Genomic DNA, 27,967 nt, shown 5'->3' with positions numbered 1-27,967 from the left:
TACTGCCCATACCCCCTTGCCAACACTATGCAATGTATGTCTTCCACCTATGAAAGTAGATCATACACATACATATATACACACACATTCAATTAGTGCGCTGTAAGAAAGATTTGCTTCAGGAATTGGAAAAATGTGGGGGTCCAGATCTTACAGAACAGGGATGTAGACACAAGTGTGCTTTTACCCAGTCACCCATCTGGAAGAAAGCATCCCAGGAAAGTCCAAGTAGAAGCATTTGCCCTCCTAGTGCAGCCTCTCATTTGCTTCTTGCAGAAAACACTTTAGCAATAGGATTCTTCTCAGGTATAAATGCCTGCCCTTGCAACGATGCTCTATAGAATCTTAGAGAATCTGAAATTCTAAAGCACAAAAAAACTTTCCAGAACTGCCAAGTGGCATATGGCCCTCCAGCTCTGCTTCACCCAGACTAAGTGCTCGGTGAACTCCCACCATAGGCTGCAGATTTGCAAAGGTTTTTAAAAGACAAAGATGATTACTGCAGTAGATTCCTAAAGCTGAATCTCAAACTTCTGTTATAAATCCAAAACCCAGAAAAGGAAATTCTAGGAATGCCTGTACACAGTAATACTGCCATGGTTGCAAAAGAGTATGAAACCTTACTGAAAAAGGTATTTTTCTTAAAGGATCTAGTTGCCAGACCATCTCAAAGTATTATACAAATTTCAGTGCCATCAGTCTCAATATAAAAAACGGTTAAAGACACAGAATCCAGAAACTATTTCTGGAACTATAGTTCATAAGGAAAGCAAACCCCCTCCTGTTACTGTAAAAGCAGATCTCTTGCTGCTAACCAAACGTGTAAAAAATAAATCTGGTTCCAATATAATAGATCAAAATTCTGTTTCCACCGTCAGAACTATAGAGATGTCCCGTTTTTAAAAACAAACCAGCATTTACCATTTTCACTCAGCCATTTAAGACCAGTTTATTGTCATTTCTAGGTATTTCATCTGTGTCATTCAAGTAATACAATATTTCAGGATAAAATACAGCATTAAAACGCCAACACAGACTGTCAAACTAGCTGTGAGAAACAGGCTTTATTAAAAACAGTATGTCAATTCATTTAAACTGAATGACTAGACATGGTGTTTAAAAACCAAGCGATTTACAACGAAAAAAAAATACATTAAACACCACACTATCAAAGGCGTAAAACTAAAAAGTTAGCCTTTACAGTTCTATCACTGTTACTATTTACCAAATAATGAACAAATGTGGGAATGTCACTAAAAATAAGGAATTACGCATTGCGATCTAAGCGGACGTCAATTTCTCTGCCATTGATTTTTATGCCATTCATTAATCTGCATGCCTTCTCTGCTGTCTCTGGGGAATCAAATCTCACAGTTCCACAGCCTTTAGATTTTCCGTTCTCCATTTTAATCTCAGCAAACATTACGCGACCTGTAACAGAAGTAAAACCACAATGGCTGCTATTAGTTTGTGTTAGACAAGCCTCATCTCAGAATGGGTACAACATTTAGGAAGGTTGGGCAATTTAAGAGTTAATATCTGAAATAATTTCTCCTTTATAGGTTATTTCCACCAGAAAATCTCTGCAAATCTAGAAGTCAGTGGGATAATAAGCAAGCATGTATGCAATTCAACGTCAGATACGTTCTGAAAAGTGTGGCAGTAAAGAGATCATATTGACGTTAGTGGTGTGAAAAGAAACCGCAGCCGTAAATTTGATTTATTGTGAGCCATGTAAACCTCACTGACAAAATGAAATTCCTCAACCAAATTGTAGAGACTTCTTAACCCATAAAAAATAAAAACACTTACCACACTGACTGAATTTTTCTTTCAATTTCTGCCATGTTAAGTCAAATGGGAGCTGTAAGAAAGGGAAAATAAGATTAGAATCGAGACCACTATCCTGAACCCCTTTAAAATGTGTAAGGTGTGATGCTTACATTTCTAACAAATATTTGGCATCCTTTATTTCCTCGTTCTCTTAGGCCGCTTCCCAACTGGGTGGAACCAAACCCTCCAAAACCTCTGTCCATATCTATGGCTCTGTCCAAGCCTCCACCAATACGGTCAAAGCTGGAGCTCATTCTGTCCATACCAAGGCCCATATTCATGCTATTTACAGCGCTCATTCCACTACCTAAGAGAAAAACATCCACATTAGGATACAAGCTATGTCCAATTAATCTTCATTCTACAAAAAAAGTTACATTACTTACTCATTCCAGATCCCAAAGGACCAAGAGAAGAAGAACCCATTCCACCAAAACTTCCAACCATGGCACTGCCTATTAGATAAAAAGAGTAGCAATGTAAAAAAGAGTTGAAGCCATTAACTCGGTAACATGAGGGGGGGGGGGGGGGGGGGGCTGTGGGAAGAGTTGCATACCTTTAGACGTACTTTAAAGTGATTATAGTCTAGTTTGTGTAGGTTTTTTTGGACAAACCACACACTCCATGTTATACTTACCCGCTCTGTGAACCTCAGGTCACTTGCTGGCACTCCTGGCACCTCCCTTCAGCTGAGTGCCCCCACAGCAAGCAGCTTTCTGTGGGGGCACCCAAGGCGGTGCGCTCCCAACCCACGGCTGTGTCCATTCACACGGGAGCCATGGCTCAGCCCCAATCCTTCCATCTAACTGGCTCACTTGTGATTGACAGCAGCAGGAGCCAATGGCTCAAGCTGCTGCCAAATGCCAATCAGGGGTGCGAGTCTCTAGAGAAGCAGGGCTCTCATGGACATCGCTAGATCAAGATAGGGCTCATGTACGTATTAGGGGGCCCGCTGCACACAGGTTTTTTAGCTTTATGCATAGACTGAATGAAGGTAAAAACCTTTGCCTTTACAACAATTTTAGGCTAGTCGTGTCACAAGTTGACCACAATGCAGCAAGATTTGATATACAAGTTTACACACTAGGATTGTTTAGAAATTATAGCCAATACACTGCAAACTACTTCTGAACTTAGTGGTAATACACCCAAAAGCAAACATTGAAGCAAACCAAAATTTTAGATGCGATGGCTGCATTCGTTATTTTTCCCTTTCCTTGTTTTTCATAATTCCCCAATTTTCCCTCACTCGTGGAGGATAGAAAAAAAAAAAAAAACCAACAAGATATCCAACATAGTGTAAAATCTGTCTCAACAAGCACACATTGCTACTGGGGGAGGGTCACACCCGTGATGGAAAAAAAAAAAAAAATGATAGGAGTGCCGTTAAGAGAATCTTCCTGCTTCCCCATGCAGTGGACACTCACCAGCTACTGGTATTCAACCAGCATATAGGTAGTCAGGGTAGATATGATCATGAACCTCTTTCCTCAGTGCATCTGCTAACGGATCACGGCGGCGTGACCTATGCAAGTAACAGCTCTGCTTTTATGCATTTTTCATATACCTTTTAACTGAAGTGGTTTTAAGGTAATTCCCCGGTCCTTATCTTTTCCACTTTGTTAGAGTGAGTGAACTGAGTGGCGAGTGTCCGGTAAATGAAGATCTGAATGTGAGCTGGTCTAGGATCTCTGATATTGGTCTGTCACCATCAGCTGATGCGTGAGCATATGCCCTAAGGAAAGAGGCTCATGATCATATCTACCCTGACTACCTATATGCTGGTTGAATATCAGTAGCTGGTGAGTGTCCACTGCAAGGGGGGGAGGGGGGGGTGAAGAGCAGGAAGATTCTCTAACAGCACTCCTATCAGCTTTTTTTTCCCCCCATAACGGGTGTGACCCTCCCCCAGTAGCAATGTGTGCTTTTAGAAACAGATTTTAATTTTGGATATCTTGATGTTTTTTTCTATGCTCCGCGAGTGAGGGACAATTGGAGGATTATTCAAACCTATGAGGCATCTACACTGCTGAAGAACTGCTACAATTTATGATGTGAACAGTTGAATAAGCCAAGTGATTTCCTGGGCGCTGCAAGTTTAACTCTTTTCCCCCCCTCTTAAACAGCAGCCTGCAAAACCTTGTGGCCAAAAGAAGAATCCGCAGATGCCAACACATCCACTTTATAAAACTTGTAAAATGCGCACCGACGACCAGGTGGCCACCTTGCAAACCTTGGAGATGCCCGACGATGGAAAGCCCAGGAGGCACTAAGCGCCCTAGTAGAGTGCGCCTGGACAGGAAACGGAGGAACCTAGCCCCTGATGGAAAAGGGCTGAACCACGGGCCATCCTTTGAGCACATAGAGTCAGACTTCCTGAAAGACTGTCGCTGCCAGGTACACCCTAATTGCCGGGACCATATCCAAGGCAAGCAAGGCAATTTCCTTCAGATGTTTAGGCCTAGGAGACAGGGAAGGCAACATAGACCACCTTAGGAAGGAATGACAGACAGGAGCGAAGCACCTTATCCCTGTGAGTCAAAAGATAAGGTGAATGATAGGATAATGGCAGGTCCAACATCCTGCATGAAGAGGTGATAGCCACCAAAAAGGCCACCCCGTCTGGGACAGCATAAGCAGGGGAAGCCCCCGAAAATTCTCAAAGGGAGACTTCTGGAGTACTGAAAGTACCAAATTGAGGTCCCAAGGTTGCAAAGGAGACGAAAATGGAGGGACCAAGTGCTGAATCATATGAAGAGGGGTACGCACCAGAGGATGTAGCCAAGGGTCATTGGAAGAAAACCGCCAAGGCAGACACCCGGCTCCTGATAGTCGGCAGTTGAACAGAAGTTTGCCTTGAGTACTGAGGTAATCCTCCTGCCAATGTTCCACTCCAGGAAAGTGGTGAAGCAAGGAGGGCTGAAACAAAAAAAAAAAAAAAAACATTCTTTCCACCTGAGAATGCTGGCCATCTCCACAGCCAGGACAGTTCTTGTGCCCCCTTTGAGATTGACATAAGCCGCAGCCGTGGCACTGACTGAATGTGCACTGGACAGCCTTGTAGACAATCCATCCAATGTTCCAGGCACAGCCTGATCACACACAACTCAGGACATTGATCAGTAGTCTGGATTCTTCCAGGGTCCAGACCCCCTGAGCAGAACTGGCTGGCATCCATGGTGACTACTGTCTAATACAAGGGTAGGAAGGATTTTGCCCTGCCAGAGCACCGGGAAACAAATGCATACATATTCACCAGCACACTAAGGATCTTGCACAGCAGTCCAGGGAAACTTTATTCCAAAAGGATCACATCCGGATAGGTGCAATGTTTCGGAGTCACGCAGGACCGCTTCGTAAGGCTCTGACGAAGGGGTCCTGCGTGACTCTGAAACATTGCATCTATGCTGATGTGATCCTTTGGAATAAAAAGTTTCCCTGGACTGCTGTGCGAGATCCTTGGTGTGCTGGTGAATATGTATGCATCTGTGATAGATCCAGTGTCCAGCTGGTGATCGCTGCAGCACCCAACAACTCATGTGCCTATATCCAGGAAGGTGTGTGATGGTAATATGAACTATTCTGACTCGCCGGAAACAAAGCCACCAAATCAGGGACTCATACCCCAGCTCAGCTGGATTTGGTTGTCCAGAGACTGCGGATTCTTGACCCATGTGCAGGGGCTACGTATGGAACTGCGCAAACTAGACCGCCGCAAAGGTTGACACCATCAGGCCCAGTACCCGCATACAAGTCCGGAAGGATGACCATCGCTGGTCAGCAGGAGGTAATGTGCAACCTGCAGTGTCTGAAGTTTGTCCCGGGGGAAGAAATACTCTGGCTAAGGCAGAGTCCAGAGTCAGCCCCAGATAGTCTAGTTTCGTAGAAGGGTCAAGGCTGACTTCTGAAGATTCAGAATCCAGCCCAACTCCTTCAGAGTTCGTTGGGTGATGTCACCAGCGTAGCAGAAGACTATGCTCTCAGAAGGAGATCTTATAAATAGGCCAGGACTGCGATCCTCTGCCGGCGTAACAATGCCAGTACCAGGACCAACACTGTAGTGAAGACTCAAGGAGCGGAGGCGAGACCAAAAGTTAACGCCCCAAACTGATAAGGTTCCTCTCCCACTGCAAAGTGGTGGAATCGGTGACTGACATATTGGAATGTGAAGGTTGGCATGATGAAAATCCCCTGATGCAGGAAAGCCACCACTGTCCAAATGGACTCCATCCTGATATCCTGCACCTTGAGGTCCAAGATTAGACGCACCTTTCCCTCCTTTCAGGGAACTGTAAACAGGTTGAGTAAAAACCCCTGGAAACGTTCTGCAATCGGATCACCTTTTGAAGCAAAAGCTCTTGCACTACCCGAAAGAGGGCCTGTAAGCAAACTGGGGACAGTCGCACATTGGAAGAAAAGAACCTTCCAGGAGGGCGTGCAAGAAACTCGATCTTCTATCCAGATCGTATGACTAAGTGTACCCACTTGTCACGTACCAGGGAAGTCATCCGGGTAAGGGTGCACCTTCATGCTGAAGGAGTCTTGTCTGCGGGTCTGGAGAAGCCCGCTCCAGACTTGCCAGACCAAGTTTGCTTGGATCCATCAGAGGCTTCCGAAAGGCTTCGATCCCGTCCATCCTGAGGGACGGAAAAAACTTGCAGAAAAGGAGGGCCCCTAGTGGCCTGTAGAGGAAAGGTACAGGGGGGGGGGGGGGGGGGGATCAGGTGGGGAAATGTGCTCCAAAGACTCCATTAGCCAACAGAGGGACCCACAGAATAAGTAAAAAACACTGCTAAGGGACACCCCCACTGCACTGGCAGCACCACCCGGTCACCAGCTACAAGCACCAATCGACCCTCAGCAGAGAGGGAGAGGACCCCACCACCTGCAGAACCAGGCTCTGCTAGTCACCAAGAGACTGCACGTATGCAATCAGGAAGGGAAAAGTATCCAGGAATCAGCACTAGGGAATTAGAAGGGGCTCCCAGTGCTGAAACCACCGCCCTCTGGCTCCACTGTCATGGCCACTGCTTTTTCAATCGCAACCCACCGCTAAATGGCCGCCCTGCATTGTAGCCTATGAGCTACAAGAAAATGGCAGCATCTCAAGACTCTCTGGGACCCTGGAGATATCCCTAGCCACAGGACAGGCACAAGGCAAGCACCCCAAAACCCTCCAAGGGAAGAAGGGAGCGGCTACTCACCATATCAGGAACCAGACAGGCACCGCACCAGACAGATCCTCCTCTCCAAAATGGGGGGAGGGGCTGTTGGCCAGGAGGAAGTTGTATTTGAGGACAGTTTGTATGCGACTTCGGGAGAAGTTTAACTCGCAGACAAGCCCCCGTTAAGTGGGGCTGTCGCGGCTGACCCAGCGCAGAGTTGGTCTGGGCACGCATACTGGGGCTACTACTGGATCTAGATTATCCAGCCCGTCGCCCAGTCCGGCAGTTGATTGTAGATCTACCACAGGGTAAAAAAACCTTTAGATGGAAAAGTTTTGCCAAGACCAAAGAGCCCAGCAAGCAACTAGGTCATGACTGGGCAGAAAAAAAGTGGAGTGGCTATAGCAGAGTGAGTATATGTCTGACCAAACAATCAGAAAGACTTCATGAGGGTGGCCTGGGGGCCCAAAGTCCACTAGTGGGCCCTGTGCTTACTGCCCAGCACCATGGAGCTTGATTGGGATTTGCTATTGAATACCAGAATTGGCAGGTACACCACTAGCGCCCTGTGCTTTTCACCCTGAGCACATGTGACAGACGTGAAAGGGTCTGGAGAAGCCATGGAGAATGTTATGCTGTTCAGCATGACAGGTTTGGTGGTTGGTCAGTAATGGTCTGGGAAGTAATATCCATGGAGGGAGACAGACCTCTACAAGCTAGACAAGGGCACTGGACTGCCATTAGGATGAAATCCTCGGACCCATTGTCAGACCCTACACTGGTACAGTGGGTCCTGGGTTCCTTCCTGTGCATGGCAATGCCTGACCTGTGGTGGGAGTATGCAGCTAGTTCCTGGAGGATGAAGAGGTTGATACAATTGAATCACCCCCCCCCCACTCGCCTGACCTAAACCAAATATAACACCTCAGGGAGATTATGTTTCGGTCCATCCGACGCTGCCATGTTGCACCTCAATCTGTTTAGGAGCTCAGTGATGACCTGGTCCATATCTGGGAAGAAATACCCCAGGACACCATCCATTGTCTCATTATGAGCATGCCCTGTCGTCAGGCATGCATACAAGTACATGGGGGCCAAACTAGCGAGTACCATTTTGAGTGGCTGCAATGAAATTTCAGCAAAATGAACTAGCCTGCTGCATCTTTTCACGGAGTTTCAGGATGTCTAAATTCAGCCCTCTGTAGGTTGATCATTTTAATTTCCAGCAAACGATGTGGCATCCTTTCCTTCCTAACATTACCCAGTCCACAGCAGTATAGATATCCAGCAAGATTTTCCCCCATTGAGATCTAATGTGTTTTCAAAGTGTTCCTTTAATTTTTTTGAGCAGTGTATAACTGGGTTTTGGCAGCAAGCTGCTGCCATAACCCTGGTATTTAACGTCAAAGTAATGTATTTTTACTATAGGCCAGTAAGTGGTTAACCTACTGCTCACAGGTACAATATAACCGCTCCCCCCACACCAAAACACTTACTCATTCCTCCAAATGAATCTCCAAAGCCACGACTTAATCCAAGTTCACTGCGACCAAATTCTCTGTCCAAGCTGCTTCCCATTCCTCCTCTGTACATGTCTAAATCGAAATTAAAGAACAGTTTCATCAGAACACAGGCCATTTGGACAAGTAGATGACAGCAGTGCGTCTTGCCAGCTTACCTCCCATGCCGCTTGCCATGCTTCCCATGCTCGCCATGCTGCTCGACATGCCTCCACTCATGCCAGAGCCTAAACTGCCTCTGAAGTCGTCTACACCACCCATTCCTAGGCATTCAGCAACATGGGAAAAAACAAAAAAAAGTAAAGCGCATTTGTTTACATGAAGACTTCTGTTTACACACAAGCAGTTAAATATCCAATTCAGGCTGGATATTTTAACTACACAGCCTTTTACAAAAGCTTTTAAGCTCCCTATTTCCCATTTATATCATCTGAGTACTGCATGACTCATGTCAACAGTTTAACCACTTTAAGACTGGGTCTTTTCGGACAGTTTACATGTAAAAATTTGTATTTTTTTGCTAGAAAATTACTTAGAACCCCCCCCAAATAGGGGTGCACCGAAATTTCGGCAACCGAAAATTTCGGCCGAAAATTAACCTATCCCATTTCGGCCGAAAATGGGTTAAAAATGCCTAACGTAATGGCCGCTGTGAGAAGGGGGGGGGGGGCGCAGCGCAGGTTTGAAAAGTCCCGCCTCTCAAGGATGTCCCTACTACGACTATGTGTATGAATGAACCAACACACCGGGCGGGCGAGCGGCCGCTAATGGCTAGAACTAAGTGAGCCCTTCACTTCCCTGTCAGCGGAGATACCCGCCTGATAGGGAAGTGAAGCGCTCACTTAGTTGTAGCTATTAGCGGCCGATCACCTGCTCTGTGTGTTAATTCATTCATACATAGTCCCGTGTATCAAAGTGACAGACAAGCATGGCCAGCATCTCAGCACTGCTATGACAGTAAACATAATGCATTCTGCCCAGTACAGAAGCTTCCTCCTAAACACGCTGCAGATCTACTGAGATGTGATTGATGGCAACACTGTATTCTTCATGCAGCTATAGCTTATCCCCCTTAGATGCCGGTATCACATTCTCACAGTCTTCAAGAGGTGCCGAGCTGCACCCGGCGAGAGTTTGTCAAGCTGTACTTATTACTTATGGAATGCAGTTCAACCCCCTGGCTCAGACATGCATCTTTTTTTTCCCCATCAGCTAAGTTTTTTTTTTTCTCCTTTGTCAGGGACATGCCTACTTCTCTATGTAACTCACCTCATACCTACCCCAATGAGCACTGACCCCACTACTGGCTCAGCTGCCAGCACCAGCCTTTCCAAAAAATAAATTTTTGCAAAAACGCAGGAAATTGAAGCAATCTTAAACACATTCAACAATCTGCTTTGTTATCCAAGTTCCCGTTAGAGACTATAATGAGCATGTCATCAGAACTGGGCTGCAAAGCAAAAAAGAATCTTAGCAGCCATGTTTCCAAGCTGAAACAGGCATGGGACTTATGGCACAGATCGACAAATTAGGGGCGCTGAGGTGAGGTTAATTACCAATGGTATTTGTATTATGCAGCATGAGGGGGTTAATGTATTGCCACTGCTGGTCACTGATGCATTAGTGACCAACCAGTGGCAGTTATGTCATGCCTAAAATTGCGCAGGTCTGTGCAACTGCAACAAACTAAGCACATAGTCCATACATTATCCATAGATGCTTTAAAAGCCATTACAGGTTACTTAAGATTTATACAGGAGGTTTGGTGTTATAATTGTTCGATCTGATGCTACCCGATGGGGCTGGGACGCTTTAAAACATTTGTTTTATTATCACAGGGAATATTCCAATTCCCTGTGATAGCAATAGGCAGTGACCGGTAACTTATACTGAGATCTGGAGTCCCAAATCTTTCCTCTGTATGATCTGATGCCATTTGGAAACCACTAAGGGTTTATTTACATCTGGAAAAACCAAAGAGAGGCAATGCTTATCACATCTGGTTTCATAATCAATAGAGCCATTCTGTTTTTGGGGTGGGACATCTCCAGCTACTGCTTGTAAAAGCAATCCAGTGGCTAATTAGCAGTATACTTTATATGCTACATAAATTCTTCATAATGCAACTCCTAGTAAGGCCATTCTGAAAGCCAGTTTAAGAGCTTCATACACAGACCCCAACATACCTGTCATTCGGCTCACTCCACTAAATCCTGACATGCTACTTAGTCCATCCATGCCACCAAATCCACTTCCTGGTGTGATAAAAAAAAAAAAAAAAAAAAAAAAAGCCAGATAAGTTTTGCTTTAATGCCATTTACAGACAAAGAAAATACCATATTAAAAAAACATTTACCTCCCATTCTACTCATTCCACCAAAGCCAGGGCCATCCATAGCTATAAAAGAAAAAAAAAACCCACGTTGACACTTTATAGTATAGCGAGCTTTGAACACTGACAATTAAAGGTTTCATTCACACTTGCCTGATGGACCCATGCTGCCCATTCCACTACCCATTCCAATTTGTGTTGCACTGATAGGTTGGCCACCTGGACCAAGACCCATTCCAATTCCACCAAGTCCACCTGGATTAAAAGAAAAACCATGTGTAAAATATTATATCAAACTTTGTATAGAAACAGCATTTTGTGTCGTGTGTCATGTTTAACTATGAGCCACATCTGAGACAAACCTTACTGGTTGTGTTAAACTACAACTGTTTTTAGGCAAAGTTGCAGCTCATTCTACTTCAAATTCTTTCCTTAGAAAAGTGGTGCTATGCTCTATAGCAGTGGTGGCGAACCTATGGCACGCAGAGCCCTCTGTGGGCACGCGAGGAAGAACGCACACTGATCGGACATCCTATACTAGGTGTATTTCCTCCACACTGCACTCCCCCTCCCATAAAACTACATCTCCCACATGGCTCCGGGGCCAGGGGATGATGTATCTGGGATGGGCGTGGTCGAGACAAGGCGGTGCTGGTGGGTTAGATGAAGTCACATCAACAATGGACACCAGAGCTGGGTAAGATTCCAATAGGCTGGTCTCACCTGCAGCCTGCTGCCGTTTATGGTCTCAGCAATTGCCCTCCCCACTTAGATACTCTGACAGAGGTACATAGGGGGAACAGTAGCAGGATGGAAAGAAAATTAAAGGATGCTGTGTCTCTCCTTCCAGCAGCTGAAGGGCAGCTTCTTCTCCTGCCAGCTTTTAGCTGCTGGAAGGAGAGAGTGCAGCGTCCTGTAATTTTCCTCCCGTCTTTGAGCCCTTCATTATTTTTGCCCAGTGCTGCTAGCGTGATTCATTAAAAAAAAAAAAAAAAAATCTAGGAAAGTGTGTAAATACATGACATTCCCATGTATACAGCACTATTTATATATAAATAGCGCGGCATTCAAATGCAAATTCCGCCCCTCCCCCAGTTCCCACCCACCTTTATCTCCAGAATGGTGCCAGAGAAGTGGATGCAAACAGACAGAAGCAGGCTTGAGTCCTGCTTGCCACTGCAGTGCTGGATGTTCCATCAGGTACAGCATTCAGGTTATGTAGAAGCAAAGAGGGGGGCTTTGGGGTGCAGAGGTGAGCAGCTGGATTGGGGGTGCATTTGCATATGCAGCAGCCCTTTCTGTCCTTCTGAGAAGCTATCTGTGGTAGATCAATAGTCAGAAGGCAGTTGACAGGTGGCTAGGAGGTGATATATCACCTGTCCCCCCCCCCCCCCCCCCGGTATTTTGAAACACAAAACCAGCTTATCTATTTCAGTTTGGGCACTCGGGCTCGAAAAGGTTTGCCATCACTGCTCTATACCATGTGCATGCATGCCATGGAGAATGGCTTTTTGCATACTTCTGTAACCCTGTTCGTGTGACACTGATTTCACTCAACTGTCTGAAGAGCACTCCAGAGACAGAATATGCTGGACAAGCAATGGTGTTCCCTTCTCATGTTATTTTACACCAAAATGGCACTTTTTTCCTTGTTAAAAATACACAGGCCAACAGTATCAAAACTAAGATAACTTTTGCATAAATTGCAAGAGGTTACCATATCCTAGCTTCTTAAGGACTAGTTCAGTTATGTTTGGTGCAATTTTGAATGGCCCCCAACACACTTGTGTTATAGGACACTAGGCGTTTCAAAAACTGTAGCTGGACCTAGATTTGAGCTAAGGTGTGTTACAGCCCAGTTATTTTGAAAAGGCTGCTTAACACAGCATGTGGGATCATTAACAAAAGTGCTCCTGCACACTGCATGGTGGCCTGATAGCATACAAAAAACAAACTGGGGATGTGTCCCATCTGCCTGGAGGAAACAAAACCCAAGGACTTGAGCAGGTCAGGGCGTTAAGAAAAAGTGGATCATGCGTTTTCTGGTGGAAGGAGCCTCATGTAAATTGTCCTGGAAGATGACTCAGGAAAAATTTGGAAGAGTACACACTTTTTGGCCTTGTGTGATAGAGTAGAGTAACAAAAAAAAAAAAAAAAAAAAAAAAAAAAAAAAAAAAAAAAAAAAAACCACACTCTACTGGAGACAGGGATTTAACCTGCCCCAAAAGAACTGAGCCCCCATGTACCTAACCAAATTCAAATTACCACCAGCTTTGAACAGTTGGACATGTGCTGGCCTAATATAAAAAAGGAACCTGTGTTTGAGTTCTCAGAGCATATAAAAATGTCAAGCAGTACAGTTCAATACTAGAATAGAGTCCACACGGGGCAACTGGAGGGTTCTGTAGAAGAGGCTGTGTGGTGCAAGGCAGCCTACACATTGAAACCCTTGGTGGAGCCAAAAAAAGATTGTGCACTTCCAAAACTGCTAGAGGACAGCGTACCACAGATTAGGACACCATATTAAAATAGGGATTCTTCCTACAAATTATGCCTTGTACTGTACTTACGAGGTAACTGAGGTGGTTTTTCCATGGCATGAAAATCATCTGGGGGAAGCGACTTATCATCCTACAAGGAAAAAAATATTGTAAGCAGAAAGACTAACACTTCACTTACATCTCCACACAATGTGACCAAAAGGTTTTTCCCAGGACACATATGGCAGCCCATTCATTTGAAATGTGGGCTGCATTTGGGGTGCTTTAATGACCTGTTTTTCAGAGAACATGCAGATATGAATGGAGCTTTAACTGCCAATAGCAGCCCAAAGTCTACTTAGGTAACTTAATATGCACAAGTAATGCTTACTTACCATTTTCACATGCATCGGTCTATCAAACAAGAACTGCCCATTAAACATAGCTGTAAAGAAATCATTGTTAAGGAAAAAAAATTTATACCATTGTCATTTTAAATCAGCACCATTCTAGGTTGTCTTTCCAAAACCAGAATCTATGAATATGAGATCCTGAAGTATTTACATTATCTATTCAGTCCTGATATTTACGCAAAATGTTACAGCATGAACAGGGGATGAAAAGCGCTTTCAATTACAAGAAATACTGTAAAACACCACCATGGAATTTAAACAGCTAGGGAGAATCAGCAGACCAGTGAGGTCACCTCTCCCCAGTTTCTAGCTACTTGTTACTTTTCAGATTTTTAGCTCAAGCGATTGACTCCCAATTCAGGCCCTCCCTCTCCGGTCAATGAAACCACACATTAACCATTTAAGCAGATTACATTCTTTAAAAAGGAACAGTAACCTAATAAGTCTCAATTTAATTCTAGACAAACATTTTTAGACTTTCATACAGTGACAAAGGGTTAGAATCTCAGACAGGTTCTCTTCTGCTGTCTCAGCAACAGTAAAAAGGAACCCCCCCCCCCCCCAAGGTGACAGGACTTTCTACTTTCCTACCCTAAAAAAAAGGGTTACAGATGTGTGCTTGAAGAAGCGATTTCTTACTACCTTCCTGATAAACAGAGTCAAGTTAACCAGTTCCGGACAGCCCACCACATATATACTGCAACAGGGTGGCTCGGCTGTGCAAAATCAAGTAACCTGTATGAGATTTTGTGCATGTCATGTAGGGGGCTGGAGCACCGCTCCTGCTGTGTGTGATTGGACAAAGCGGGAGCCAATCAGCAGGTCCGGCGGTCTGCTCTGTCCGGGAGTAAAAGATCCTGAAACATATCTTTTTTCCTCTAGTGCATCCGACAGATGCAAAAATCAAAATGATTTCTTGCAGACTCTCCCTAAAGTAGATTCTTCATAAGTGGACTCTGTTGCTTTTAGATTTCAAACACATCTGCCATGTTCCCAACATTTACACATTAAAAGCACTCTTCCTTTGCACCACCATTTATATGCTTTTTACACCTATGTTTGTTCAATATGTGCATAACGTCAATATATAAAAAGGTACTGTTCTTAAAAAATGCACATTTCAGGACCTATTTAGCCCACATTATGAATAAGATCTGTTGGAATAGTAAAAAACCACTTAAAGAGGAAGTAAACCCTCCTCGGCAAGTTGTACTTATAGGTAAGCCTATATTAAGGCTTACCTATAGGTACTGTAAATATCTCCTAAACATGCACCGTTTAGGAGATATTTACCTTTCATGCAGCCAGTGACGTCACTGGCGCATGCGCTCTGAAGGACCGGCCACTCGTGCCGTTCCTTCAGAGTCCCGTGCCCGTTGGTGACGTCACCGCGGCTCCGGCCAGATAGCCGGATGCCGCGATCCCGGAAGACGGGCGACTGAACATGTGGCCCGTCATACAGGTGAGTGAGCGGCACGGCGGGGGCTCGTTGTAAGGTAGAGTATTTCATAATGAGCTAGTATGCGATGCATACTAGCTCATTATGCGTTTCTCTTGCAGGTTGTAAAAAAAAAAAAAAAAAAAAAACTTTCAAAACGAGTTTACAACCTCTAAGTTACAGGAGAGAAAAAAAAAGAAAGTAAAGAATTCAAGATTGTAGCTCTGGTTCCCTAATCACCACAATATTTACAGATCGAAAAAAAAAGGATACAGATTGCTTGAACTGCCTCTATGGCTTGTTCAAAGGTAACCGTTCCCATTCCACGGCTTTTTCCATCTTTATCTTCCTTAATGTCGGCTCTCTTCACATTTCCAGCAATGCTAAACACTTCCTTCAGTTTCTTCCACCCAACTTTAAAGTCCAGCTGAGGGGGGGGGGGGGAAGAAATTATATAAATATTATATAAAAAAAACACAACACACTCCTCTCCCCCCCCCCCCAGTGTAAATCCCATACTACAGCTTAACAGAAAGGCAAAAAAAAAAATAGAGCAATCATTACCCCTATTCAATGTACCAAACTTTGTATTTAGTACGCATATTCATCCTAATCTATATTAGAAATATTCTATTAAAATAGGCATAAAGGCTCCAAATATCCGCCCTGATCTGGGTAACAGTTCCTGTGGCCTGCAGTAAGGATTGTGGTACCATGGTTTAATATGTACTAGAGGCAGAAAAGACCAATATTAGTGACTCTACCCAACACATAAAAGGCTGACAGATTATCCCACCATATTATACTGTTTGGAGATCTTGAAGTGATCCCTCTATCTAGGCAGCATCTTTTGCTGAAAGTAGGATTTTCTTTTTTTTTTTTTTCCTAAAATATACTTACATTAGCAACAAAGACTGTTGTTCCAAGTCGACCAGCTCTTAAAGCACTGATTATCTCTGGAGGGATGTTGGGGTTATTGAGAATTGAAGGCGGGAGGTTTACAATTGCAGGGCCTATATCAGCGCTATGGCCCCCAGGGAACTGGCCCCCACTACGCTGTAGAACTCTTCGTGCATGTTCTCCATCTGGATCCTGCATAAAGATAGCACACTTTAATAGACCGATTTAAGAGGGGAACAAAATAAAAATCTCACACAATCATGCAGCAGAGTAATAAGTGCTTTTTTTCTCCCAAAAATTCAAGTAACCCATACTACGATAACAGTTCTAAACTATTTTATAGCAATCCTAACAGCCCAGAATAACACACACATACATACACACACACACACACAACACACACACACCACACACACACACAACACACACACACGATAAATGACCCATGGATGCTTACCGCCTTGATGTTAAGGGGTCTTCCATTTAGATCATGCTTATTCATTACATCCAATGCCTTTTGTACAAATTCCATATCTTTAAACTCGACCACACTGCAACAAAAAGGGTTTGATGAAGATACTGAATGTGTAAAATTTATGTATACAAAGACCGTATCAAGAGACACTTACCCACAGCCCTAAAATCCACGCGGCCACACGAAAAGAATCCAAAAAATAAAAAAATAAAATAAAAGAATGTTAGCTTGAATACCAATCATTCAGATCAGAGATTACTACGGGGGTCTATTTAAAATGTTTTCACATATATTTTTTTTCAAATTGGATTCAATCAGAAAAAAAAAAACAAAAAAAAACCAAAGTGAATCCTCAAGGAATCTTTTGAAAACATTTATAAAAAGACACCCAAGACTGGATACACTAACTGTCAAAACAGCCATCATACAGTGGAAGGACAACTTAAGTCACCAAAAAAAGTTTTCTTCAATATTAATCTCCAAAAAACCGATAAACCGTGAATTAGACTTCTGTCACCATGCTCAATGACTCACATGTTTCATCAGGAAAAAAAAAATTGATATAATCCTTAACAAGATAATTCGTTTCTAATTAAGAGTCTAGCTCAATGACTCAAAACGTTCATAGCACTGACAGTGGAGCAGCCCTGCACGCCACAACAGGTAATTCAAAAAATATATTTCGAGACAAATTCAGTACAATCCCAGGAATACTGTCAGACGTGCCAGTGAATTGGACTCCGAACCTGACTGACATCTGCATTGAGCTTTTAGCAGCAAACTTACAAGAAGTGAGCAAGCAAATGTTTAGAAATTCAGTTAGTCGCCACTTTCAACCTCAAGTAATTTGGATGAAAAGTAGCATACTGTGAGCCTTGGAACATTCAGACTGCAATACAGTGTAAGAAAATGAAACTTACTTTCCAATATACTTGTACAGTGATACAGAAGACTACTGAGGCACTTTACACCTCAAGCAGATGGTTGCCCACGGCACTTACCCTTGATTTTCCTTCAGAATCCTTAAAGAGCTCCACGTATGTAACCTCACCAACTACATAAGACATACAAAGGGAAAATACCAAGAGACAAAGCATTTAACACCAGTAACTTTCTTTACTGTGCCCTGTGCACAGCTCTACAAAACAAAAATGACCTATAATTCACCAACAATCAAACACAGAACCGACATAGCACCTATCAATGGCTACCTCATTTTGCTCAATTTCAGGACTGTGAAGCAGCCACATTTTCAAGAGCAATAGACTATATACCATTTTACTCCTTAAATACCAAATGTAGTATTTGAATAGGATATAGTTGAACACATTCAGATATGCAGCTAGTACCTTAATCAACTCGTTATAAAATATTTAAAACAGGTCGATAAAATAAAGATTGGCCATCCAACTCACAACAGCTGGTTTAAGGTGACTTTCTACCTGAATGTCTTCAATTAGTAAAATTGTCTTAAGATCCAAATTAACAATTCAATGTGTTTCACAGTAGGCTACAATCAAAGAAATACAGTGAATAAAACCAAATAGTCATTCACCTTACAACAGACACCAAGGACTATTACAAAATGATACAATTTTTTTAAAAGAAACACACTACCATGAAACCAAGGGGAACGTTTTAGACTGGTGATTTCCAGTGAAAACCTTTTTAAGTCTCCAGTCCAATTTTGTAATATTGGATATTAAGTCAATTTCACAAGAACAGGCACTAAACAAAAACTGCAAGACAGTCTTTGCCATTGAACACAAGGTCACCAAAATTACTCTCTATCTGCAATAGTTGTCTGCTGTGCAAGACAAGCACCTACTGCTTTGAAACATCATTTATGTATCCATACATCTCCAAGTTATACTAAAGGCCAGTAAATACAGCTCCAAGTTATACTATTGGCCTGTAAAAACACCACATTACAGCTGCACTTAACAGCATGCAAACACTTCCCTGGTAAACTGGTATAATAATCTATGTACTAGATTTAAAAACATTACCTGTGAAAACCAGGGAACCTGTATTAAAAAGGTATGATCTTCAAAGCTTGAGAGGAAAGGAAAGGGAGGGGGGGGGGGGGGTTGCTGGCTGCTGATATATATAAGGTTGCGTTAATGACTGCGGCCAAACTTACCTTTCTCCCTCATAAGGTCTTTAATGGCTTGCCATTTCATGTCATACGGAATATTGCTGATGAACACCCTATTCCGACTCTGACCCTTTTTCTCCCCAGAACCCTTCTCTTTTCCGTAAGGATGGAATCTGCTTCCCTTTCTATTTCCCGATTTCTCTTTAAGCGTGGATTTCTCTTCTTTTGAGTCTTCATTTTCCCTGCACAAGAAAAATGCATTGGCATTAGGTTTACATGAGGTTTCCAAATGCTTAACAATAGTTCTTGGTTCTCGCGCTCAAAAAAGGGACACTTAGATACATTTAAAATGCTCACTGATACTCCAGTAGAAATTTCATTGCAGAATTTTGCATCTCCACCTTTCTAAACATCATCCCTTTTCTAGAAAATCTAATTGTTACAACATATCCTTATAGTATAGCAAAACCACTATATTCTTCTGAACTATGACAATTAATGTTTTATGCAGTGAATGTGGAGGTTAGAGCTGCACGATTCTGGCCAAAATGAGAATCACGATTTTTTAGCTTGGAATAAAGATCACGATTCTCTCTGTAACAAAAAAAAAATTGGGATAACTTTACTGTTATGTTTTTTCTTTTTCATTCATTAAAGTTTATTAATTGCGTTTGAAAGACTGCTGCGCAAATACAGTGTGACATAAAATATTACAACAATCACCATTTTATTCTGTAGGGTCTCTGCTAAAAAAATATATAAAATGTTTGGGGGTTCTAAGTACTTTTCTAGCAAAAAAAAAGGATTTTAACTTGCAAGCAACAAGTGTCAGAGAAAGGTCTAGTCTTTAAGAGGTTAAACTTCCTTTCTCCCTGGCAGAGGGAAGGAAAAGATACAATGTAATCATTTTGTTTATAGTTACTGGGAGTTTTCCACAGCTGTTTTCTCTGCTCCCTCAGCTATGCAAAGAATCGAGAACATGTCAGGTTTAGATGTCAGGGGGGGTGAATCGAGATCGCGATTTTCATACGATTAATCGTGCAGCTCTAGTGGAGGTTTACAGTCTTTTCCTGGACCTAGAGGTAGGTGTATATGGACACGTATATATCAGCCTGCCCATTGGGGTCCATGGAACCTCCTATCCACCTGCATTCACACCAGAGTGTAGCGTCTGGGCGTTCTTGCCACTTTTTTTTATAAGCCAATAGATAAAAGATCATCCGTTTCATCATTTGTTGCCAAGTTATTCATCCAATTCATTGGCAAGAAAAAAAAAAAAACGCGAAAGTACATAAATCGCACGTTTCTACGTACTTCTATGGAATAAAAACATGCCAAAAACACCCAAATCTACCCAAGTGGAGCTTAACCGGTTGCCGACCGCCGCACGACTATATACTGCGGCGGTCAGCCCCGGCCAGGCAGAGTGACGTATCGGTACGTCACTCGCCTGTCACTGACTTGCGAGCCTATCGCGGGCGGGCTCGCGCCCGCCGAGGCGCGCGCCCGCGGCTCGTTCACAGGCAAGTCAGTGCGTGTGACCGGCGGACTCGATGTCCGCCAGTCACACTGCGATCGCTCCTGTGAAGGGAGAAAGACAGAGCAGCTTGTGTAAACAAGCTGCCTGTCAGTTCTCCCTGTGTAAAAGTGAAGATCTGACCGTTCTACTATGTAGAACGGTTGATCTTTGCTTTTACACCAATAGGAATGTCCCTGCACAGTAGAAAGCACGCCCCTAGGACACACTTAACCCCTCCCTGTCCAATAAAGTTAACCCCTTCCCTGCCAGTGTCATTTTTGCAGTAACAGTGCATATGTATAGCACTGATTACTGCAGTAATGTCACTGGTACCCCCAAAAGTGTCAAAAATGTCAGTCAAGGGTCCGATCTGTCCGCCGCAATGTCGCAGTACCGAAAAAAAAAAATCGCAGATCGCCGCCATTACGCGTTAAAAAAAAAAACACCAAAAATGACAAAAATCTTTCCCTTTGTTAGTAAACGCGATAACTTTTGCGCAAACCAATCAAAATACGCTTTTTGCGATTTTTTTTACCAAACATAGGTAGCATAAAACAAATTGGCCGAAAAATGTTAAAAAATTTTGATTTTTACTTTTTTTGGGGGGAATTTCATATAAAAAAATGTGAAAAATATTGTTATTTTTGCAAAATTTACGCTCTTTTTTTGTTTATAGCGCGTGATCAAAAAAATCGCACAGGTGATCAAATACCACCGAAAGAAAGCTCTGTTTGTGGGAAAAAAAGGACGTCAAATTCGTTTAGGTACAGCGTCGCACGACCGCGCAATTGTCCGTTAAAGTCGCGCAGTAAAAAAATCGCAAAAAAACCCCTGGTCCTTTAGCAGCCAAATCCTCCGGGGCTTAAGTGGTTAAAGAAGCTCAGAACTTTGAGCTTCAGGTGACTTGGAGTGGAGTTGTGAACCATCTACATAGAGAAGCATTGATTTTTTTTCTCCACCAGCTTTAAGCTAGAAAACGCTCAGGTGTGAATGGAGCCTCAGGCTCATCTGAAAAACTGACAGGCATGCCCAATCAAAATGCCTGTGTGAAAGGCCTAAGCCGTTCTATCTTTAAGATCCAATACCACTTTAGGACAACTTCCCTTCCTAAAGATTGTTACACAATCCATTAAATATTTTATTGAAGATTAAATTTGCATTTCAAATTCAATCATATACATGACTCTTTCAGAAAAGTTATTTCCAGCTCATGCGATTGGAAAACTTCTGGGAATAGTAGTGAGCCAACGCTGTGTTCATATACGAGGTTAGAAGTCTCCCCCCCCCCCTCTCTGCATTCACTGCCATTTCCTCTGGGAAGGAAGATCAAATAACTTTGAAAGATGAACAGAGGAAAGTTATTTGATCTTCCTTCCCAGAGGAAATGGCAGTGAATGCAGAGGGGGGGGGGGGGGGGGGACTTCTAACCTCGTATATGAACACAGCGTTGGCTCACTACTATTCAACATTTTTTAAAGTTCAACCACTTCCCACCACCTCCAAACCCTTGGATCAAAATCCTAGAAGGGTGGAAACATTGGCTGTCCACAGCAGTCACATGATTGAAAGATTCCAATGGGATGGAGAGTCCAGGATGGGCGAAGGACTCCTGGACATCGCTGGATAGAGATGCTAGAATGCATCAAGATATAAAAAAAACTTCTACCTTTACAACTCCTTTAATTACAACCAAAATAAAGCTCTATAAAAAGATGTAGAATTTTTATTTGGGTATAGTGCTGCATGATTGGGTAATTGTCAAACTACCCCAGCAATGAAAACTGAAAAATGGCCTGGTAATGTAGGAGTATTGAAGACTTGTCCACTAATGGATGGAGTGTTCTCTACACCCAAACACTAAGGTGCCCCCCCCTTTCACACATGCTGTCTGTTATTCATCCATCTCTTGGCGAATGAAAAATGGACATCAATGCATCTCTATGGAAATTCAGATGATCATCCATTTACATCCGCATCGGTCATGTGTTTTTTGAAAATAAAGCTTTTTTCTTTTGTAATAAGGGATCAGACGAAAAATGGATGTAAACTGACAAATGGTACCGTTTTCGCATTGGTAAGGAATGTAAAAAAAAAAAAAAAAAAAAAAAAAACACTGATGACCGCTGATGAATAGTTCATCAATTTTGACGTGACTGAACTGATGAAATGAACGGTCTGCTCTGCATGTGTGACAGGGGCCTTCCTCCCGGTTCACACTGGTGCGATGTGGGAAACACTGCGAATAAGTGACGGTTCCCGCGTTGCGCCAGAATCGCAGTGGTTCACACTGAGACCTGTAAATTGCTGGGGGTGTCAATGTAAAGTTAATGACACCCCCAGATTTATTTAAAGAACGAAGTGTAAACTGAAACGGTGCAGGAATTGGATCGCACAGGTGTGAACATCCATGCAATCCGATTCCAGTGTGAACCAGAAAAGGCTCCTGCGCCATTATGGTGAGAATGATGCGATTTCAGCCATACATTTTGTAATGCTGAAATCACATCGCATGTGATCTGCAATGCAGTGCTACTCACATGTGATGTCTGGCATCGCACTAGTGTTACTGGCACTGATATGTAATTTTCCAACCAGTCAGTCCTTCAGGTTTTTATCCCAGGCTTTTCTTCCTAGTTTACAGTCTTTGAGAGACAATGCTCAATCACGGTTCTGCTTCTATGACGAAGTTGCATCGTCACCATAAGCTGCTCCTATGATTTGGACTAAAGACCTCCACCTCTTCTGATCCCCCATTACAGGTGGAGGTGTTGTGTAGTTCACAGATGATAGCGTCACAATAACTGTTGGAGATATTGGTTCAGTGCACAGTAAGAATCACTGGATTTCGGCAGGAGAACCAGGAATTTTTTTGTACTTGCAGAAATATACGGCCACCACATCTAAAGACAGGTAAGTTACATTTTTGTGGATTCAGATATCCTTTAATAAAATGTCTTCATAAGAAAACAAACCTGTCTAACAAGGCATTGTGAAAGCTTTAGGCAACATCTGACAAACATCAAAAAGCTCAAAAAATGTGCACCAACGCTAGAAGCATTTCATGAACATTAAAGCATTTCTTTCAAGGCTCACACGAGTTTAAAGCCAACATATTGCAGCTCACTAATTCTTAAAGTGCAGCTCCACCCAAGAGGGGTAGCTTTGCTTGTTTGCTTCCTCCCCGCCTCCACTACCAGATTTCACACCTTTAGGGAGGGGGAGGTTGGACCGGTTCTCCGGCCCCCAGGAAGTTCAGGCACCTCCTCCTTCCCTCGCCGCTGGGCCACTCACAGAGTACATTGCGCATGCACAGTAAGGAACTGGCTGTGAAGCAGCAAGGCTTTATTGCCAACTTCCCTTACAAGGAATGGCGGCGGCGCTCCAGAGCTGAATGAAAAAGGGGCGCCAGCATTGCGGGCTCCCTGGACAGGTAAGTGTCCCAATAAGTCAGCGGCTACAGTATTCTTTGCTGCAGGGGCTGGCGTGCCTCTAACTTTGTCACCCATATAACTATTTAGTCAACTGTTTTTATCTGCACTTAAAAGCAGAGCTTCACTCAGTCAACATTGACTTCTCCTTATGCTGCCAGCATTAGTAAATAGATAGGAAAGTATATCCTATTGGTTTTAAACATTTTTAAGTTACTTCTTGATTTCCAGGCCTAGACAAATGACATACATCCCATGAGTCTGAGGAGGGGGTTCTCTCAGCTAAGCACACCATTCTGCATGCATGCCCAAGCTAAGGGCAGATGGATACCAGTACATGAATCATCTGCCCTTACTCAAGATGGCTGTGGCTATAAATGCTAAGGTGTTTTTTTTTTTAAAGTGAGTTCTCAACAAAATAAAGTACGGAGATATGGATGGCTGGGAGAACCGGTTTTGATTATAAAGTAATTAAATTTGTTTAAAGTGCTGGGGGGGATGGGGATTTGGTGCAGTGCTTTTTTTAAACCAGCCAATCTGTATCCAACCAGGAAGGTTCTTGGCACGGCATACTCGTTAGCAGATATAACAGATTATACTGCATATGATCAGCCTTAAAAGCGATTATACACTATACAATTCCCTTTACATCTACCACCAACTATATAGTACATGGGCCTACCCAATTGCATACTAATGCAAAGAACTGTACCTTCATTACATCATTTTTGTGAGTGTAGATGAGATTATATATTCACACTATATAGTATATGGCCAACTTAAAGGCCAAGATCACCTTTTAGAGAAAAAAAAAATGCTTTATTGGTTTTCAAAAAAGCCTGCAGAGCATTGCACCCACAATAAGCAGCTTGAGGTCCCAATGTCCGGCTCCTGCAGACACTCAGGATAAGCTGTCTGCCTGTACCTCTGATACAGACAGCTACCTGGAAGCAGGGAGATCAACAGACTACAAAGGATGCTCAACAGCGCCTCGTTTCCTGAGCAATACCAACCATTCGCCTCAATGGCTGATGGAACTTGTAGTTTATTCTAGACACAGGAAACGTGTGCAGCTCCCCCTTCTCTATTCAGCGATGTGCATGTCTGGGGACTCTCCCTCCTCATTGGCAGAGACAGCTGTGGGAGCCAGTGTCAATAACAGCCAGTAAACTGAAGAGAGGGAGCAGGGCTGAGTCTCGGCTCTGTTTGTGAATGGACATGTAGAGCCTGCTTGGGTGCCCCCATAGCAAGCTGCTTATTAAAGGGGCAGAAGGGAGGGCTCAGGAGTGCCAGCAGGAGACCCGAGAAGAGGAGGATCAAAGCTGCTCTGTGCAAAGCCAACTGTATAGAGAAGTACAATATGCTTGTAGTTTTTAAAAGGCTTGAAGATTACTTTAAAGTAGTTGTAAACCCACTTTAAAGACTTTTACCTATAGGTAGTCCTATATTAAGGTTTACCTATAGGTGCTATAAATATCTCCTAAACTTGCACCGTTCAGGAGATATTTACTGTGCATGCAGCCGGTGACATCATAGTCACATGCGCTCTGAAGGAACAGCCAGCTGTGCCATTCCTCCAGAGCACTGTGCCGCGAACGGCAGCTCCCGCGCGCGGGAGTGATGTAATCGCGCCTCTGGCCAATCAGATGGCCAGAGGACACGAGCCAGGAAGGCTGAACATGTTGGCCATCCAGTCGCTGAGAGGGCGGCACTGCGGGGGCTTTGTTATAAGGTAGGTACTTCATAATGAGCTAGTATGCGATGCACACTAGATTATGCCTTTGTCTACAGGTTTTTTACCCTTATTTTTTGCAGAGGGTTTACTTCCTCTTTAAGGAGATTGTACAGCGCATGGTCAGCTTTCTATTAAACACTTTACAACCAGATTGTACAATCTCTATAACTGCATTGTAAAGGCTTGTCTGATAATTATTGAATGGGCGGTTTAGGTAGGCCCCATTAGAGTTCTGAAATGCAGCCAGATTGTACAATTGACTCCCCCCCCCCCAAAACCAGATTGTACCATCGATTCCCCATATCCCCCCAAAACCAGATTGTACAATCGATTCTCATCCCATATCCCCCCAAAATCAGATTGTACAATCGATTCTCATCCCATATCCCCCCCCCAAAACCAGATTGTACCATCGATTCCCATATCTCTCCCCCCCCCCCAAAACCAGATTGTACAATCAATTATTCCCATATCTTCCTCCCCCCCCAAAAAAAAACAGATTGTACAATCTCTATAACTGTGCATTGTAAAGGCTTGTCTGATAATTATTGAATGGACGGTTTAGGTAGGCCCCATTAGAGTTTCAAATTGCAGTCAGATTGTACAATTGACCCCCCCCCAAAACAAACAGATTGTACAATTGACTTCCACATCCCCAAACAGACTGCCTAGTGCATTGTAGCAAGAGACTGCAGTATATAGTGTGGGATTGTACCGTGTATGGCCAGCTCATACAGAAAGGAGGAGACGATGGCACAATGCGGTCGGGCTCTCCCGATCAGTGATAAGTCGGGCCCTGTGGTGGGCAGTTCGGGTTCCCGGGCTGTGTGAGGACAATGGCGCCCATTGCGGCCTGCGAGGAAGGGAGAGAGGCCGGCCCCGAGCTCATCGTCCCCGCTGGGGTTTGCACCTCATCCCTTTATACCAGCAGGACACATTAATTCCAGGCCCTGAGGCCGATAAGGCGGGAATTGAACGGACTGTATTATCCCCGCCTCAGGGCCTGGAATTATTATAACTGTATGAAGTGGTAACCATAGTCCCCGCACACCCGTCCTCTCCCGCTCACCGCCCCCTCCTTCTCCCCCCGTCTACATGCCGCCATTTCCCCTCTCCTCACACCTACTTCTTCATGCCGTTGGAATGGCTCTCCTCCGCCATGCTGGCGTCACACTGGTCGTCGCACTCGCTGTTGTTGTCGCTGCCATTGTTGAGGGCGTCCTGGGAGTCCTGCTGGTCGATGTCCGCCATGATTCCGGTGTGATAGGCCTTCCGCTCACTGCCGCCGTCCGCGAGGAAAGAGTTCACAAGGCCGCGACGCCTCTTCTTCACCAGGGGCGTGATCTTAGGGAAGTCTCGCGAGAGCTCAGTCCCCTCCCACCGGCCTGCCCTTCATGCAACTTTATTGTCAGCGGAAGGGGCGAACACTGTGAGGGACAATAGAGTGTGGATGGGGGGGAGGGGCTCTTTGTTTCCTTAGAGAGCTTGCAGCACATGTCTGTACAAAGATGGAGAGGATTTTACACCATGAAATATTCCATGGTTACAGTGTTTTACACAAATCACATGCTGATTCATAAAGGCTTCCCCCTGTTCACCAGCAAGATGCTCTACAGAGGAGTCAGTGCCCATCCACATCGTCCGAACACAGAAAAGGCCATATGCCTTCATCCCCACCAATCGCAACACAGAGACAAGGCCATGTGCCTCATCATCACCAATCCCAACACAGAGACAAGGCCATATACCCCATCCCCACCAATCCCAACACAGAGACAAGGCCATATACCCCATCCCCACCAATCCCAACACAGAGGCAAGACCACGTGCCCCATCCATACTGATCCCAATACAGAGACAAGGCCATGTGCCCCATCCATGCCAATCCCAACACAGAGACAAGGCCATGTGCCCCATCCATACCAATCATAACACAGAGACAAGGGCATGTGCCTCATCCCCACCAATCCCAACACAGAGACAAGGGCATGTGCCCCATCCATACCAATCCCAACACAGAGACAAGGGCTTGTGCCTCATCCCCACCAATCCCAACACAGAGACAAGGCCATGTGCCCCATCCATACCAATCCCAACACAAAGACAAGGCCATGTGCCCCATCCATACCAATCCCAACACAAAGACAAGGCCATGTGCCCCATCCATACCAATCCCAACACAGAGACAAGGCCATGTGCCCCATCCATGCCAATCCCAACACAGAGACAAGGCCATGTGCCCCATCCATACCAATCATAACACAGAGACAAGGGCATGTGCCTCATCCCCACCAATCCCAACACAGAGACAAGGGCATGTGCCCCATCCATACCAATCCCAACACAGAGACAAGGGCTTGTGCCTCATCCCCACCAATCCCAACACAGAGACAAGGCCATGTGCCCCATCCATACCAATCCCAACACAAAGACAAGGCCATGTGCCCCATCCATACCAATCCCAACACAGAGACAAGGCCATGTGCCCCATCCATACCAATCCCAACACAGAGACAAGGCCATGTGCCTCATCCCCACCAATCCCAACACAGAGACAAGGGCATGTGCCCCATAAATACCAATCCCAACACAGAGACAAGGGCATGTGCCCCATCCATACCAATCCCAACA

General features: G+C 44.1%; 1 protein-coding gene across 1 annotated transcript; it reads right to left on the bottom strand.

The window, feature by feature from the left end:
* Positions 1-916: 916 nt before the first annotated feature.
* Positions 917-26,699, bottom strand: MYEF2 (myelin expression factor 2). The gene is made up of 18 exons (XM_082252815.1): positions 26,463-26,699; positions 18,700-18,896; positions 17,558-17,610; positions 16,711-16,718; positions 16,539-16,632; positions 16,082-16,273; positions 15,455-15,608; positions 13,726-13,775; positions 13,421-13,481; positions 11,004-11,105; positions 10,875-10,916; positions 10,705-10,773; positions 8,677-8,781; positions 8,495-8,593; positions 2,220-2,288; positions 1,944-2,140; positions 1,813-1,864; positions 917-1,431 (listed from the first exon to the last, which is right to left on the bottom strand). The coding sequence occupies exons 1-18, from the start codon at positions 26,585-26,587 to the stop codon at positions 1,268-1,270; spliced, it is 1,833 nt and encodes a 610-aa protein (XP_082108941.1). The 5' UTR covers positions 26,588-26,699; the 3' UTR covers positions 917-1,267.
* Between the last annotated feature and the right edge of the window lie 1,268 nt (positions 26,700-27,967).

This window comes from Pelophylax lessonae (assembly GCF_965119305.1).
Source record: "Pelophylax lessonae genome assembly, chromosome: 4".
Taxonomy (NCBI): domain Eukaryota; kingdom Metazoa; phylum Chordata; class Amphibia; order Anura; family Ranidae; genus Pelophylax; species Pelophylax lessonae.
This window is presented reverse-complemented; position numbering and strand designations above follow the sequence as displayed.